General features: G+C 48.5%; 1 protein-coding gene across 1 annotated transcript; it reads right to left on the bottom strand.

Moving 5' to 3' along the window:
- Positions 1-14,978: 14,978 nt before the first annotated feature.
- On the bottom strand, positions 14,979-17,454 carry LOC118163052 (zinc finger protein 708-like). Its single transcript, XM_035319502.1, has one exon. It carries the CDS (start codon positions 17,132-17,134, stop codon positions 15,248-15,250), a length of 1,887 nt encoding a protein of 628 aa, XP_035175393.1. The 5' UTR covers positions 17,135-17,454; the 3' UTR covers positions 14,979-15,247.
- Between the last annotated feature and the right edge of the window lie 969 nt (positions 17,455-18,423).

Below are 18,423 nucleotides of genomic sequence, written 5' to 3'. Positions count from 1 at the left end.
TGCCGGGCTTGGTTGCATGAATCCATCCTGGTGGTGACAGCTTTCAATCTCCCTTTTCCTCCCCAAACTGTCTCCTTGAGTTAAACTGGCAGTTTTATGGGCCTGTCATGTGCTCGAGAGGGGCTGATGGAAAGAGCCCAAGATGTGACTTGGTTTTTGGGCTGCTCCAAGGGACCTGCCTGTCTCGGAGCAGGGTCAGACCCATTCCCAGCTGTTCCCACTGCCCAGTGTCCCACGACCACTGGCTGGAAACGCAGGTCAATTCCTCTTTGGCCATCTCACCAGTCCCCGCTGCTCTGCATGCTTGAAAAGGGTCAGTAAGTAATTAAGCACACTCACAGGCGGCAGTACCACTTCCTTCGTGTAAGGACAGACCCAACTGCACAGCCATGAGTGGGAAACCACCACCAGGAGCTAATTGGGCAATAAATTGTGTCTTGATTTTGCCACTTTGCCTTTGAAGGGCAGCAGTAACCCAGGACACACGTAAGCCTATGGCTGGTGCTTATAAACTTTGTTATTTAAACCACAAGCAAGCCCTGGAACCGGCTGTGCTGCTAAATTCACTCCAGTGGGGACCTCAGAGGGCAAAGGATGAGGATGGTTTTGGAGGAGGAGGAATCCACAGCCCTGCCAGCTGCATTCTGACAGGAGTACTGGAGGCAGTGAGGGGCTCCAGCCCCTTCCCAGCTCACAGCAAACTGCTTCAAAGGGGGCTCAGAAAGAGCAGACGAGGCTGTTTGGTGCCACCCTGCTAAAATCCCCCTGGGAGGATGCTCAGGCACCGAGCAGGTGATGCAAGGTGCAGGGCAGTGAGCAGAGTGCACCCTTCAGCAAGCAGCACCGGTCACCCAGAAGAGGGTGCTGTCAGGCAGAAAATAGCAAGCACCAGGAAGGTATTTGCACACTGAAACAGCAGGGCTTATTTTTAACTTTTGGACTTCAGTTGTGTTACAGCCCTGGTCCTCCAGCACCACATTTAATTGCAATAAATGATTATAACTCTCATTAATTCAATGGCTGAAAATGCTGCTGAAGCCCAGATTTTAATGCAGGTGAGACCGTGATGCTAAGAAAGTCTTAGAAATGAGGTCTGTTCTTCAGGAGAGTGCGCAGCTGGGGTGTAAGAATGAAGTTTGGACCCCCATTCCCACAAGCTCATGGAGTTGGGGGCATCTAAGTGATTATTAAATGCAATTAATTTACATCATGGACAATTGTAGCCTCCTGGGTGGCCTCCACAATCAGCAGAGTCTGGAGCATGATTTCTCTCATTTTTAGGCAGGAGTTGTGAGCAGGGACCACAAAACCACCTGTTTTTCTTTGCTGACGGATGGGGACACCAGGGAGAGGAGCCCAGCTGACGGTTGAAGGCGTGTGCCTCACCAAAACCCCTGATACAAAAAGCTGAAGGGGCAGGGCTTGTCCTAACGAAGACGGAGCCAACAGATGTACTTTGGAAAGTCAGCTTAAACCTTTTTGATTCCTATCTTGGCTGTGACCCGTGATTCACCTCCTGCGCCAGATAGGCAGAGTTAAGTATTTATAAGCGGGCGCTGCTGAATCTCAATCCAACTCCGCATCGCGCTGCCACCCTCATTTCCATGTTCCCATCCGAGCCGATCAAGTAACGCTCTGCTTTCTGCTGTAACCTGCAGCTTTCTGCCCTGCGAGGGGATGGGAGAGCATCGCTCATTCGTTTCATCAGGCTGTGAAAAGTGAAAAGCTCTGACAAACCCTGTTGGTCTTCCTAAGCAGTAATTCGGCTTGCATCGCTGGGACCCTAGCTCTGGCTTCACACGTCGTTCCCTGCTTTCTGGAAGAAGGGTGGTAGAAAATAGCTGTTCATTTTCTCTTCTACTGCAATAACTGGTGAATACTTGGTAAAACTTTCAGGTGACAGCTTCAAAGTAAGTCCCGAGAGGCAGGATCCCTGTGTGTCAGTGCTGTTCTCCCTCTCTTCCCTTCACATCCCCTGATGGCTGCATCTGGTCTGTGAAGGCCTACGCATGGGCTCCCAGGTGCTGGGAGCTGCAGGACGAGCCAAGGCTATAACCTTCCATCCTCCTTCCCTTCAGCTTGACCCACACATCCGTCATCCCTCATCCAGCCACATTCATCCATGCCCAGTTTTAAGTGATCAGAGTGGTTGGTGTTCTGTTAAGCAGGAGGTGCCTCAGACCAGGCCTCTACGTCCTCGCTTATAAATTAGGAAGAAACGCAGCTGCTCTGTGGCACTGAATGCACACAGAGAAACCCTCAGCACCTATTTCCCAAAGCCCACAGCAGGGAATGCTTGTCATACACTTTCCTTTTTGGTTTTCATTTCGGGAGCCAAGCTAAGCTCTGCTCTTTCTTCAAGGGCTTCATGTTAGTTAAAGGCAACTTACACAGCACTGTTCCCACAGCTGAATAGGAGACAGTGAATACATCCCCCTGATTCCCCCCCAGGCAAATAATTCCATATTTTTGAGCTTTATTTAGCTGTGGTGTTAGGAGGGAATGGGGGTATTGTCAGAAAAGTGCTGTCAGGGCTGCCTGAAAGCCGCCGGTTATACCGAAGTCACCAGACGGGTGTTTGGGCCAGGCTGAGGCCTCTGGCTTGGTTGCTCTCCCCAGACAGATGATTCCTGCTGACATCTTTCTCAGAAGATGTACAAACGAACAGAAGTCTCGTCCTCCCCTTGCTACCTGTCCCCCCTCCGACCAGGAGCCCCTCAGTAATTTTCCAAATCCCACAGCCCCATCTGCAAAAATATAATGGGGAGAAGAAAAGCCCACGATTGAATTTTCTGCCTCTTGGGGGAAATCAGATATGAAATAATAAATATATATTATATCCTCCAGGCAAAACCCTGCTGGCCACTAATGCCTACAGATTAATTGTACTAATCCAGTGTGATCAAGGGGAGATGGTTGGCTACTTGGCACTATTTTGGTCTCTCGCTTATGAAACTCCATCTCCGTGTTTGAAAGAAAAGTCTTTACATAACCGTAATCGCTCAGATAAGAAAAGGACTAAACTGTCCCGAAACATTTTATCTTCTGCACAGATGCTGCCTATGAATTTTGACATGATTAAATAACACGGCAACATAATATTTTGTTCTGAATAACAAATGTCTCTCTGTAGGAGGGAAGGAACAAGTTTGATTGGCTTTTTGGTGCAAACACAAATGGGGATTGATGGTGGTGGCGGTCGAACGATCTGGCAATTGACCCAGTTGGAGCGAATTGCTCAGAAAATAGCTTAGGGACATTTCTATTGTCCCCGATGAGCACGGAGCCATCCCGCTGTGGCACCGAATGGCTCATGACACACATCTAGGTCCCCAGCTAGATAGCCCAGCTGCCATCACAAATCCCAGAGCCACACTCAGGTCTGTGCCAAAGCACCTGAGGGGACCGCAGATGCCTGGGGTCCAGCAGAACATGCCAGCAGGTGATTTGTTAAACAAGCATATTTTGTGTTTTATCCACCACGTACACCTCTTCCTAAAAAAGGGTCTTCTTGTGTGCTGAGAAACACTGGGCTGGCATGGAAAGGTGTGGTTTTGGGATGCTCGTGACACAACACGTGGACACGAGCAAGAAAGACCTCACAATTTTTTGCTGTCCTGCTGCTCATCCCCTGGTGATGGCCTCCTGTTTGCAAGGAGCGAAGAGCATCATGAGCAAAGAGCAATGATTTGAAGAGCAGAGAAGCAGAGCTCGCTGATGCTTGGAGATGAGATTTCTCATCAGCCACAGTTCTCACTTTTATTTTGCCTCTGTTCTGGCTGAGTTCTGTGGGCTGATACACACCAAGGTGAAGTAATGCAAGGTGAGCACCCTTGCATGTGCTTTTCCAAGGGTTTGCACAGGGACTTGGAAGGTTAAATTCGTTCTCATCGTTTCATATGGTGAAACCTGTCTCACACCAAACCCTGGGCAGACCTGCAGCAGGATGAAGGGCTCAGTCGAGATGAGGATGTCGAGTCCTGGTCCCCAGGGGGTGCTCCTACCCCAGGCCCTCAACTCCTACCTCCGCCTCATTTGGGATGATCTGAATCCAACAGTACTGAGCCATGGCTTCATTTAGCACAGCTTTTGATTAGAAAAATAGAAGAAAATCATCTACAAATCAGAGGAAATACAGAAAAAATCAAAGGGAAACAAGTGATTCTTGTAGCTGAAGGATCCTATACAGCAGTTTTGTGCTGGTGTGGGATTTTAAAAACAAGGACAAATACAAAATGTAATTATTTTGCTTTGGAAGAAGGAACCTAGTGAAAAACAATAAATAACATCGGATCATATGTTTAATATTTCAGTGGGTGTCCACAAGTCCTGCTAGTTCTTCTGTCTTCTGCACGGCTACCTTGTGCCTAGCAATAAATAAGAACAAAGTTGTAAAAAATACAGCTGGGAAATAATCTTCTCCCTCCGTGTGAATCATACCAGCCTTCCACAGCCCTGCCATCCCCACCAGCTCACTCCCAGGGGAGCACACACGCAGCCAGCACCGTTGGAAGGCAGAGTGCCGTCAGCGTGGCACAGGGAGCAAATGGCTTAGGGATGGGATGTTTTTGTGACACAGGCATCCGCAGTGCTGACCCCAATTATGTCTTCTAATCACTGGCCATAGCAGCCTGTGTCCGTACAGCTGCTGCTCTTTTTTCTGGTCAGATTTTGCTGCTGTGGGCTAAAATCCCATGGGGATGTCTCCCTCCGAACCGGCTCCGCTTTGCAACCTGTGGAGATTAAGCCAGCGGAGTCAGTGAAGTCCTGGAGTCTCATCCCAGAGTGAATGTCTAAGTAGGGCAAAAAAAAATCACTTTCTCCTTGTTTCTCTCCTTTGATTGTAGTGGGGGTGACCAGCTCAGATGTTTACATCTCTGCTATAGACGCCTGAATTCAGGGGATATACGGCCAGCCCCTGCAGCCTGCAGAGCACCCACAAACACTGAGACATTTAAGGGTTCGATATATCCCCAGTTTCTTTTATGTTCTCACTTGATATTGGGAACATTTGCAGGTGAGATTAAGAATTCATCTGCATTCACCCTATAGCGGTCAAACTTCTCCAGGAGCTCAAAAACACCGAGTCGCTCCGGTTTCCCAAAGGGGAGACCAGAGAAGCTGTGGTCATTAATTGTTCATTAATTGTGGTTGTATTAATTGTTCTCCTGCATCTTATTTGAAAGATGCTTGGGCAAAGCCTTTTCTTCTTGTTTCCATGCTCTAGTAACATGGTCTGTCACTCGTTGCTCATAATCCCCTCGGCTGGAAAAGCAGTCACCTAATCAGGGCAGTTTTGCCCCGTGATATACGGAGCTGTTTTCAAATCATCCTTGTCTCAAACTTGTTTATATGCAGTGGGATTATTAGCAAGACATAATGTGAGTTAATGAAATCAGGATCAGTTAGAAAAAGGGGAGCCGGGTAATTTATCCCTCTCTGTTACTTAATTCTAGAGAGAAAATCCCCAAATACAGGACAAGGGAGAGGCAGCTGGGCAACGAGGGCTGAGCACAGCCCTGTTTCAGCCAGCAGGAGCAGGACGGAGCTGTGCAAAGATTACTGGAGCATCTTGTACAAAACGAATTTATTTAAAAAAAAAAATCAAATTGGAAAATCTTAAAAGGATACAAAGCCTTCAGGAAACAGCAGTCTTCCACCGTGGTCTGTTTTCTAGTGAATGATTTAATTCCCTGCTTTTCTTGTAGTAGTTTAGTGCACTATTATCATGGTCTGTTATCGGTCCACATATTTAGAGCTGATGAATTTACCACCAGGGGAACAGAAATACAGGATTAAAGGAACGGAAACATTGAAAGAAACCTTCAAAGTCAAACAGACCTGGTGGGGAAAAAAGAAAAATAAGAAAAAAAAATCAGTGAAATGAAATGAGGTCTTTTCCAACCTTAATGACTCTATGAAACGGACATTTCAGACTGCATCCTGGGTAATTTTAAGCAGATGAAGGGGTCTTCTTGAGCTCCAAAGGCATGTGCATGACTGAAACTCAGTGTTGTGTGGACATGGTGCTGTGCCTTTTGTGCAATCTCAAAGGCAAAACCCAGCTGCTAAAGAGTGGGTGGGAGGGTGGAGGGTGCTGCTCTCACCATGGGTGCTCCTGGCTCCAGGGAAGGTGATGAATATCTTCTTGGTGTTGCTGAAACAAGCTCTGATAGTAACTCTCAGGATGCAGACGCAGCTGAACACCCTTGACATCTGAAATGACATTTTAAGTGACAGCTGAGCAAACCCCTTCCTTCTTGTTCCCCCAAAATCACTCTCAACAGCAAGTTGGCTGGGCAAGATGGCCTTGGAGGCAGCCTCCAAGTCACTGAGCTGGGACAGAGATGTCCTATGGGACAGCCCAGCTTTTTCCCATACAGCCAGAGTCTCCTACCAGGTGCAGGGGTGCTCATCCATACCAACGATGGGAGCAGCCTCAGCTAACCACTAACTGCTGGGGGGTGGCACACCAGGAGCAGCCTCAACCTGTTCTCACAGGTAATTAGTAATAGGACCAGAGGGAATGGCCTCAAGTTGTGCCAGTGGAGGTTCAGGTTGGAAATGAGACATTTCTTCTCAGAAAGAGCAGTCAGGCATTCGGACGGGTTGCCCAGGGAGGTGGTGGCGTCACCGTCCCTGGGGGTGTTCAAGGAAAGGTTGGACGTGGTGCTTAGGGACATGGTTTAGTGGTGACATTGATGGTAGGGGGGTGGTTGGACCAGATGATCTTGGAGGTTTTTTCCAGCCTTAATGATTCTGTGATTGTGTGAGTCTAATGCCCGCCTTCTTGGTGGACCAATGGATCTCACTTTTCTGGTGGTGCCACACCGTGCTTGTGGCTGCAAACACATGCCAGCACAGGACATGCAACGAACACCCTCAGCTCCATAATAAGTGAGTCCAGGGATTACCCCACACCACCAAGCTCTGTGTTATGTTGCTATAAATTAGCAACAACACTTTGATATAACCCTTGCACTGGTTCCCAGCCCGGACTGTTATTCTGGCTCTGCAAACAGGGCTGCGTGGGTGGGGGTTTGCCCTCCATGAGGAGTGTTACTGACCTTGGTGGCCCTTCTCCCAGTCCCCAGCCCTTTGGCCATGACATCTGCCCTTATTTCTGGCTGTGAGTTTCCCATGGGAGCAGCCCTGGCGTCGTGCATGTGCCCGCAGGATGGCCGGTGCTGGCATTGGCTGCAGGAGGGCCAGGGACAACACTGCTCTGCTCCAGCTCCTGCTGGGATGTCAGTGGTGGCAAGTCTCAAAATGTTTGGTGAGATTTTTTTGGTCCTTTTTCTAAAAATAGCTCCAACTCTGTGAGAAGCCAGAAGAAGGCCTTCTGCCAAAATGGAGACACTGGAAGGGAGCCTCTCTTGTGTGGACCCAATGGTGGGTAGTCAAGATCTCCTTCCTGTTGAAGTCCTTCCCACATGTGGTGCACTTAAACAGCAGATCTCCAGCCTGGGAAGCCTGGAGGAGCCAGAGCTAGGCCCTATCAGAAAGGACTTGTCCACACTTTCTGCAGTGGTTGGGCTCGCACTTGCTGTGGTCCCACCAGTGGGTGATGAGAGCTATTTCCCTGTGGAAACCTCTTTCAGATGGTGCATGTCAAAGACCACTCCTCACCCCAGGGTCCAGGGAGGCTTGGGGCTGGCAGAGGCCAATGCTCCTGTGCGTGGACCCACTGGTGAGTGGTGAGGGTGACCTTCTGGGTGAAGAATTGGCCACAGGAGGTGCAGGGGAAGGAGCACTCCCCTGGTGCGGATGTGATCATGGACCACCAGCTGGGCCTTCTGGACAAAGCCCTTCCCACACTCACTGCAGGCAACGGGCCGCTTGCCAACGGGGAACTTTCAGCAGGGGCCAGCCAGGCTCTCCTGCTCCTTGCCACACACCTTGGCATTATCAATGACATTGGCTTTAGCCTTGGTGTTCACACTGTTGTTGTTGTTGGCATTGATGTGTATGTTGGTGTTGGTGATGGCATTGGTGTTGTCACTGCAAGCCCTGCAGCAGTGACCCCATCCTTCTACATGAACCTGCTGGTGGTCAGCCATGTTGCTCTTCTTGTTGAAGATCTTCCCACACTGCCCACAGGTGTGGAACTTGCTGAGGGTGGCAGAGGGCTGTGCACCCCGTCTTGGTGGGCTCCCTCTTCCATATGTGGATGTGGTGGTGGGCCACCAGGCCAACTTTCTGGCTAAAGTATTTCCCACAGCTGGTGCATTTTGCTGGTGGGGTGTCCTTCATCCACTCTTGTCCTTGCTTTTCCTAAATGAAGTGTACAGACCAGGGGTGGTGGTGGTGTCTGGAGGGTCTGGAGGCTGCGTGGCTCTGTTATTGTTCCCAGTTGTCCTGAGGGGAGTGGGCTGCTCTGCAGAGCCAGGGGCTTTGCTGCCAGAGGAAGAGCTGCTACTCATGTTCCAGGCAACATATGCTTTTTCTTGTCTTTATTCAGCTTCATGGAGATTTTCTTTTGGCAGGGGGAAGCTCACTTCTGCTTCCTCATTTCAGTCCCTGGCCTGCTTCCTGTTTTTAGCATCCCTTTCATGTCGCTTCTATTTTCTTCAAACCACCACACTGTAACCTGCTGGGCAAGACATGAAACAGAACTGGAGAAAAAGCATATCCAGAGCTGTGCTTTTTGGAGAAAGTGCTTGAATTGCCCTAGCTCCTTGTTCAGCTCCAAACCCTGGCATCAAGCTATCCCCTCTGCACCTGCCTCTGCATCATATCATTTGGAAGTTTTGCCAGATGTATATCTGCTTTTATTTTATTTTTGTTTTATTTTATTTTATTTTATTTTATTTTATTTAATTTTATTTTATTTATTTTATTTTATTTTATTTTATTATTTTATTTTAATTTATTTTTATTTTTATTTATTTTATTTTTATTTTATTTTATTTTATTTTATTTATTGTGTGAAGAATGTTTGTTTTATTTCCTTTTTCTTTCCTGACCTCTACTCTGGTTGCAGCCAACCATGGGAATACAACAGGCTTGGTCACATCGCTGTTGCACTCTTAGGACCATGCATACTGTTATTTCCATCAGCAGCATTTATCCCCCATATTCATTCGTCCATGTTACTTTAGGCACTTAGGAAATCTCAGGAGTTCTTTATTTAAAGCAGACCTGTGTGTGGTAGTACCTGATCTGCTGTCAAACCAAGAACTTGTTCCACATAAACTCTAGAAAAATCCCATATTTTCCCAGTTTTTTTTTTTTCTTTCCCTGGGGAAAAAACAAACTAAACAACAGAAAACACCACATGCAAATCTAAACAATCCCTCCAATATCTGCTACTTTAACCCCATAAACACTTTGTCTTCGGATAACGTTGAATCTGAATGGAAACAAGCAGTCCTCCATCCTCCCAAAATGAAAAGCTTTCATTTATTTTTTAAATAAAATGCTTTTTAAACTTTAAAAAGCTTTCCCGGCTTTACAATTAGTTGTCCTCATTTCCCCCTTTTTCTGTCAGCATGAAGTATTCATGGACTTGTAGCGAAGTGAAAAAACTTGCAGAGGAACAGAAACTTCCTTTCCCCCTTTGCATTAAAATGCTTCTTGGTCCCACGCCAGCTCGTGGCCAGAGGGACCTCCAGGATGAATTCAAGCCTTCGGCTCCTTGGCTGGGATTCAGCTCAGAGTTAAGAAGCCTCAACAAGGCACCTCAATTCAAGTGTCTCCAAATGACACTGAGGGAAACAGGAGACCAGAGCAGTGGGACAGGTGCTTTAATTTCAATTTAACACTCTTGCAGGGGAAGCTACCTCATTTTTGGCCGATCTGTCCAAGAAAAGTCATCACATGGTCCTTACCTCTTGGTCACACTTGAATCTTCAGCTGGGGAAAGCAGCGGGGCTGGTGCCTCTGAAAAAACAGCTCCCCAGGGAAGAGGCCAGACAGAAGCAGGAGAGACAGCAGTCAGCGTGGGGTGGAAGAAAAGAGTGAGCAGCAGCCTCCCCTGGGACATCAGTCCTTTTGCAAAGGATAGCAGCATGCTATAATCACTTCCTGGTCAATTAGCAGGGGGCCACAGGCCAGCACTGCCCACCTCACCCACCCCATCCTGGGGCTGCTCTTATTTCTGGGCTAACACTGATCCTAGAAAAGGAGATCAAAGACCTTATGACCTATTCAGAAAGCGTGCAGGTGGGAACCTCTCATAATGTCCGTCATTGCTCCTTTGAAGCAGGCCTCTCAACATTGCCTTGTTCCAGCACAAGAAAACTCTTTCAAGGGAGAAGTTGTGCTTTTGGTCAGGAGATGGAGGCAGTGGTTCCAGAGGGACCTTGGAAGTTCAGCTTGAGAATGTGGTCCTAGGTGCACCATGGATGGCATGAGAGATCCCTAACGGGGTGGGAGGTAAATAGACATTCCCCATGGACACTGCTCTTCATGAGCCGATGAAGGATGTGTGGAAGAGTGTGATGCTGAGTGTCCTGTTTCTCATCCAGTTTTCACCCTCATCTTCTCCCTTTCTTCATTCCCTATCTGTGGGGACACCAGGATCTCTGCAGCCTGGGATTCTTGAGGAAGTTCTCACGGGAACCGTCATGTTCTCAAAAGGCAAGTAAACATCCCAGGGTACTTATGTCCGAGCAGATGTTTGCTCTGGCTCCACAGAACCTCTTGTTCCCACCATACCACAATGTGCTGAGCGCCAAGCAGCTCTATGTGTCCCATCAGAGCACAAAATACATGCTCTTGTGAAAGTGCTCCCCAACACAGCCTGCCCCCATCTCTCCTCCAGGCATGCTGCATGCTGGAGTCAGAATGATGCTGAGCTGATACACAGCCAGGGAGTCAATGAAATGTTCAAAAGAAGTCTCACAGCCAAATTCCTCCTGAAATATACAGATATAACGTACATGGATAGAAAAAGTGTGGTGAATGTCTCAGTACAAGCCCTTCCTGTCCCACTGTGCAACATTGGAAGAGTTCTTTTAAAAAGTCAGCAGAGCTTGGATCTCTGACCCTTAACTTGACAATGTTTACTGTGATTTAACTCCGCCGGCTTCAGCCTGACCATGCTGAATTTACTGGGGGCATCCCTTTCACTCGGTGACTGAGACTGCTCAGTGGGTGCTTACAACGTGGTTTTCTGCCTAAAATCTGTGCAGTGAAGAATAAAGAAGAAGAAAGTGAAGAAAATTTGGATTTTAAGCATTTTATTATTATCCAGGAGCCATTTTAATTTAGGGAGAAGAGGATGAAGGCTATTTTGCTACCAGGTGGGTGAGGATTTGGTGTTGTTCAGTTCCCAGATAAATCCATTTTCCTTCAAGGAGCTTTGATCATTGCATGGGCCTGATCCCAACACCCAACATGACCATCAGCAGCATACACCAGACCTGGAAGCCCAAAATGTCTGCAAGGCTTCTCTATGGAAGGGTCCTTAAGGAAGATACAGTGTCATGTCCCACTGTTGGGCAGACCCTGGGAGTACCAAGGAAGACGCTGCTTCCAGCACTGCACTCCCACAGGTGGGACACTAAGGGTAGAGATTGGCTCACACATGAAAATGGCCATATTTAGGGCATCGTTTCAGGCTATAACACCATGGTGTCATTTGAGATGCCCTCACACATTCTTCCTGACCTCCAGGTGCTCATTTAGACAGGTCAAGGCCTCCCATAAGGCCTGTGTGAGTATGTGCCAGCCCTGTGCAGATACCTTATGGCACTTCACACGGTACCTGTGTGTGGGAATGATGATGAACTCCCCCAGTCTCCTAACTTGATCCTTCACCCATAACCCTGCTCAGGCAATAACCATCAGTGGTGGCCGCGATGAACACATCTGGCCTTGACAACAAAATTGGGTTTCAGCTTCAGGGACATAAATCCAAGGGCTAAGCAGATATGGTTGGTGGACAAACAGGATGAGTAGTCAATCGTCTTACCCCATAAACAGGGGACAGCCCAGAGCCCATGGGGCTCTCCTGTACTACAGGGGACTGCATAACAGGGTCTTCCCCTTTAGCAGGGATGTTCCTCAAGGTTACTCCTTGGGACTGAGAGATTCTTTATCTGTGGCAGATAATGAGCAACTAATAGCTCACTTGTTGAAACTTTGCAAATGATTTGCTAAGTACGCTGAAACTTTGCAATCTTAGCTAATTGATATAAAGGATTGATTGTGCATATAATCCTTTAGGCCAAAACTGTTAAATCCAGCACTGGGATAGGATCCAGTCATATCTAGACTCCTTGAAGCTTGGATGGCAAAAGGGACTCAATTCTGCGCCTTGTGACTCAACACAGGGTCTCTGATGCTTTCAGTCTGACCCTATCTCCTATGCAGTAAATAATCAAGTGACCTTGCCATCATGAACATTGCTAACATTGCATTTACCTTTGTTAAAATTGCTGTTAAATTTGTTAAATTGCTGTCTCATTCAGATTAAGTCCTGCTAAATCACTATTTTCATCAATAAATATATTGCTGCTTCTGAGTGAAGTGCATAATTCCTTTTGTGACAGTGGGTCAGCGGCTGGAGCCCCAGGGTCTGTACATTAGGGTCTGAGCTTGCAGAGCAGTTCTTGGAGAGCTGGTCAATGCAGCCAGTGGAGCCTGTAAGGGTCTTCACAACCACATCCATTTGGCCACCACTGGCACCCATCTTGCTCTGGCTTTTATTTCCTGGCATATTATGGGTGGAAAGTAGTGTGGTTTTCTCAGTGACAGCTGATAAAAGCAAACCCACAAACGAATAGAAAAGAGGCTCACTTTCTTTGCTTTTGTTCTTTAAATACTTACTTTATTGAGAAGATATTACAAACTTTTAACCTGGATTTTCTCCAGAAGCTGGGATACCCACATTAGCCATGGTGAACTGCCTCATCCAGGTCAAAGGAAGGGCACAATAATACAACAGGAAAAACTCCCATACCAGATCCCCTTGCTGGTAAAATCTTTTACAGCACTACGCTAGACTAAGAAACAGGAAATGAATGCCATCCATCTGGTGATTACTTTTTCCCTGGTGAAGGGCTCTGATGTACCTCTGCTCCTCAGCAAGCCTAACAGGAGCTGTTTTTCTTTGCAAGATGGCTTAGCCATGTTCTTTCTGAGGAACACATCTTCCCAACCCAGACCCATTCTTCAAGCAAGGGTGACCCTTGGGCTCCACTAAAACATCCTCAACTTGTTGTTTACCCCTGTATATCTATCTTTTCTGCCCAGATATGATTCTCCACCAGGCCAGAGGGATTTGAGGGGAAGCTTTCAGATCAGCCGACCTGGCTATGGTTCACAGTTGAAGGTTTGGATAGAGATGGAGGCTCCTTCAGAAGCTGAGTCAGAGCTTGTCTCGTAGTTTGGAATCACATCCCAAGCATGACTATGTTGAGAGACTCTAAACACCAAGATTATGCTGTGTTTTTGGGGTTTGGCAGCTGTACACAGTATTGGGCTTGAGTCACCACAACACCTCATCACAATGGTGTCCAACTAGGTGGTAAAGGTAAAGTTCAAGTACCATTTGTCCTGTTCCCTTCCTAACCTCCATACCTCAGTTTTCCTACCTGGAGAGGCAGCTGCTGTAAAGCAGTCAGTGCAGCCAAACAGTAGTTTGGGTCCAAAGTTTCACTGCAGGTAGCTGCATGACTTTCAGTCAATAAGATGCCATCTGCAACATATCCTGCAAAGTGGAGGTATGGGCCTCATGGGTGGGGAGGGGGTTTCTTTTCCTGCACAGAACCAGAGAGGTAGAGATACTACTTCACCATGAAACACTTTCCCGCTTGCCCCTTGGACTCTAGTAATTACAGCAACACAACAAACCCTAATATGTGTTTTTAATCCGCTGTGCCCAAGTGGTCACGTAACAGTGCTGCCAAGAAATCTTGGGGAGTGGCTCATGGATTCATGGATTCCCTCCACATCCCCACTTCACCAGGGACTTTCCAGACACAAAGATCACTCTGGCCAGGGAATATTCAAACACCATCATTAGCAGTGAGTGATAAAGAACTGTCCATGCTTTTAGTAGCTGCACAGTCCTCTTTACACCAGGGAGAGGAAGAGAAAGCATCTCAACAGGGAAATAGTTTCCAGTTTTCTTGTCCATAGCCTGAAGACCTGTTCAACTAATCCTGCTGCTTCATTTGAATTCCCTAAGTAATGCCCAGTGAAGTCAATATGCTACCACAAGCCTCACAGTGACAGGAAGAGAAGAAGGCAGCTGAGAAGCAGCTCCAGTGTCAGCTCAAGCTGGTGGTTGCTGATGCCTCTGGGACTTGTGGCAAAGGCAGTCCTGGTTCATCAGAGACATAAAAGCACTAAATGCTAAGAAAAGTCATTCTCAGTTACATCCAAACAGTGGAGCTGTGGGAGAGAAACCAGAACTCAAACTGCCAGCCAGCTTTGGAAAACAGTCATTGTTTTTGCTTAATTTACTTTCAGGGACTTGGTTTAAACCAATCTGGGAACCTGATGTGGGGCATTCAAGGCTTAAAACCCTTGTCTTGTTGGCAGCAATTACTCCCAAATCCATACCACTCATTGACTAGCAATTCAGGTCCATCAGCCCAGTGGGATCAAGGTGAGGATCAGAGCCATGAGAGGGGGAAGAAGAATGTGGATCCCTTCTTTAAGCCCTTGCTTCAATGGAATAGGATTCCTCCAGCTTTCTCAAAAACACTGATACAATAAAAATAAAGCCCTCCCAGTCCTCCTGGCTACACAATGTCCTCACAAAACAATTTTTGCATCCATAATTTTGGCAGGCTTTAGAGACACAAGCATCCCAGTTACAAGGATGCCAAGATCTCATCCCTCCATTTCCAAGTAGATTTAGATCAGATATTAGGAAGAAATTCTTTCCTGTGAGGGAGGCGAGGCCTTGGCCCAGCCTGCCCAGAGGAGTGCCCTGGCAGTGCCCAAGGCCCAGCTGGATGGGGCTGGGGGCAGCCTGGGCTGGTGGGAGGTGTTGGAACTGGATGGGCTTTGAGGTCCCTTCTGACCCAAACCATTCTGTCATTCTGTGATTCTAAGTGCTCTGAAGAGAGTTGGCTCTTCAGCCCCATCCCACAAAGGGTGAGCAAAGGATACTCCATTGGCCCTCTTCAATAAACAGAAGAAGGGGACCTGTTTCTGTTAGGGCTCTGCCCCCTCAGCCTCGCTGTCCCCTCAGGTTACTCACCCCACCCCGTGATACCACACACATGGCTGACAGACTTTGTCTCCCTAGTTTCCCAAAGGGCTTCCCCCAGAAGCAGGTCCCAGACTCTCAACTCTCCTCTTCACTTTTCATGGGGGCCAGTGCTCCCTGCTCCATATAGTGGGGCCCACCACCAGTCCTCATGGCTTCCCCGCGCTTCACATGAGGGGCAGCTCCTTCCCGCATGTGGATCTTCTGGTGCCTCCGCAGGTACTTCTTCAGCCGGTAGCGCTTCCCGCAGGCCCCACACTTGTAGGCCCCACCTCGGGAGTGGAGCAGCTGGTGTTTGATGAGATGGCGCTTCTGGGGGAAGCACTTCCCGCACTTGGTGCACTTGCAAGGCCCCATGCGGACGTGGATTGTTTGGTGCCGGAAGAGATTGGCCTTCTGGTTGAAGGTCTTCTCACACTCAGGGCACTGGTAGGGCTCCTCCTTGGTGTGGATCCTCTGGTGCCGAACCAGGTTCGACCGCTGGGTGAAGCTCTTCCCGCACTCAGTGCATTTGAACGGCTCACTCATGTGGACTCGCTGGTGCCGGATCAGCTTGCGGTTCATGCGGAAGCTCTCCCCGCACTCGCTGCACTTGTATGGCCCCTCACTCGTGTGGATCTTTCGGTGCCTGGTGAGGTTCGATTTCTGATTGAAACTCTTCCCGCACTCGGGACAGGGGAATATCCGTTCGCCTTTGGGAGCTCCTTTCATTGAGAGATCCTTCTTGGACTTGGATTTCTCCTGGTTCTCCAGTATCCCCACTTTAGTGGGCTGATTGCATTTCTTTGGCTTCCTCCTTGGGCTCTGGCACTGCTGGTGGTCAGCCTCCACACCAGCTTCCTCTTTAATCTGGATCTTTTGGATGGCACTGAGATTTGGCTTCTGCCCCCAGTGGATCCCAAACTCAATGCTTTCCTGTGGTTCTTCCTTCACCTGGAGCAACATATTACCTGCTACAGGAACTTCCCAGTCATGCTGCCCATCAGCATCTCCTTCGTTTTTAATCTGTCTTCCCAGTAAAGCCATCACTGGGATCTTTGGATCAAAGAGCTTTTTATAGTCCACATTTTCTTCTGGCTCTTCCTTGATGTAAGGTTTCTGGCAGGCTATCGCAGTTATGTTTTCTGTGTCATCACTGGGTGGCTCTGGTTCTTCCTTTGTCTGGGTTTTCCATGGAGGACTTTTAGGACCAGATGGGTTTCTAGGTGCGCTACACCCCTGGGTTCCACCTCCTTCATAAAGCATATATTCCAACACATTCTCTTCTGACTTAAAGGCAAAGTCAGACTCCTCTTTAATCTGGATGACATGGAGAGACACACCGTTGATGTTCCCCTCCAATGACTTTTGCTTTGCATGGTTCCTCTGGTGAACGTTGAAGTACCTCTTGGTGCTCAAGCTCTTCCCACACTCAGTGCATATGAAAGGCCCCCCCCGAAGGTGTATCTTCTGGTGGGCCAGCAACGTAGCGCTCTGCCCAAAGCACCTACTGCAGTCAGGGCACTTGAAGGGCTTCTCCCGCTTGTGGATCTCCTTGTGGGCGGTGAGCGTCCCCTTCTTCACAAAGCTCTTCCCACACTCAGTGCAGGCGAACGGCCTCTTCTCCGTGTGGGTCCGCATGTGGATGTTGAAGTAGATCTTTGTACTCAGGCTCTTGCCACAGCGGGCACAGAGGTAGGGGCCACCCTTGGTGTGTGTCTTCTGGTGGGCGGCCAGGCATATCTCCAGGCGGAAGCAGCGCCCGCACTGCCTGCAGCAGAAAGGCCTCTCTCCTGTGTGGATGCTCTGGTGGGTCGTGAGGTGGCCGCGGGTGGTGAAGCGCCTCCCACACTCCCTGCAGGTGAAGAGCTCCTCTGCTGTGTGGATTCGCTGGTGTCTCTTCAGGTTTCCCTTCTTGCTGAAGGACTTGCCACACTCCTGACACACGTGTGTCTTCAACACCATGCACTTCACCAAGTCCCTCATGGTGGTGGAGCCTTGTGCCCAGTGTGGTAGCACCACAAAGCCACGGCGTGATGGGGACAGACTGCCTGGGAGGGTACAGAAACCATCAGGACGCACACATCAAAGTGTACTTTTGGTACTCTAATGGATGCATTTTATTCCCTGTGCGGGAAAGGGTGCTGCCACTGAATGCCAGCTCTAGGCCAACAAGGAGCACGTGGTCTTCCTCATTTCTCAGCCTCCTTTCACCTCAGCTGCAGCTTCAATGTTTGTAACTACATCTTCTGCCTCCTCTGATCTCCTGGAGACGCTTCCTTGGCATTCCCGGAGACTCTGACTGCTGGACCGAAAACATAAAGGGAAAATTAAAGCATTATTTCTTCTCCACCAGCTTTGTTCACTAGGTAAACACAACGGGTGGCACCTTGGCTGCTCCATGGGGGCCTGAAGCTGAGACCTTTCAGGCCTTAGGCTCTGTTGTACTCCAACAGAGACAGCAGGAGCAGACTAATTTCCCCTGGCAGTGAGGGGATTTGACATTCACTCATCACTGCAATGACACCGAGGTTTTGGCTCTGCTATTGCTGCACTAATGATTTTACTCTCAGAATAGTTATTTGGCCCTTTACCAAGAAGATTCCTGAGTAAATAAGCAATTTATGCACTTTGCAGTAACTGTTGTAATTGCTCCCATTTTTTAAGGAGTGACTGTCCAGCAACCAAAATCCCCCAAACCCAGATGAAAACCAAACTTGGCACCAGCTGCAAAACTGGGGTGTGCTGCTTTGGGCTAGCATACCTCCATGCATGGGGGAACACAGGTCAGTGATGTCCTTGGTGTGCAACTGGAGAAGCAAGATGCAGAAAGCTAAAGCAGCTTTGTCCTCTTCACAGAGGGGTCAATCGACAGCAGGGCCTTCATCCTATGTATTGCCATTAAAAAAAATAAATGAGGGCCAACAGAGATGTGAGCAACATCTCCTATCAAGACCATGAATTCCAGCAGGGACAGGAGCCAGAAGGATTGAGGGGAGGAAGATATTGATGCTGGCAGTTTCTGTCAACGAAAGTATATGTGGCTGGCCAGGCTTATACTGATGGCAATGATAACTGAAGGTGCTGCTGCCAAAATCACCAGGTATGGGGCAGGCTGCCAGCAGGGACGTGGGCTGCCAGTGGGATCTGTCCCTGGAGCTCAGGGTGGCTGGGGAGGCTGGGTCTGAAAAGATGAGAACCTGGGGAGCTGGTCACTGAGGTGTAGGGGCTGGGAAGGGGACATGCTGCGGGTTTGGGGACAAGCGGATTTGGTG

This window comes from Oxyura jamaicensis, chromosome 2, assembly GCF_011077185.1.
Source record: "Oxyura jamaicensis isolate SHBP4307 breed ruddy duck chromosome 2, BPBGC_Ojam_1.0, whole genome shotgun sequence".
Lineage (NCBI taxonomy): Eukaryota > Metazoa > Chordata > Aves > Anseriformes > Anatidae > Oxyura > Oxyura jamaicensis.
Note: the sequence above shows the minus strand (reverse complement) of the source record. Positions and strands in the feature narration are given on the sequence as shown.

What these genes read in the sequence shown, in the direction of transcription:
- LOC118163052 (XM_035319502.1), bottom strand. Translation starts at nt 17,134, where the DNA reads ATGAGGGACTTGGTGAAGTGCATGGTGTTGAAGACACACGTGTGTCAG.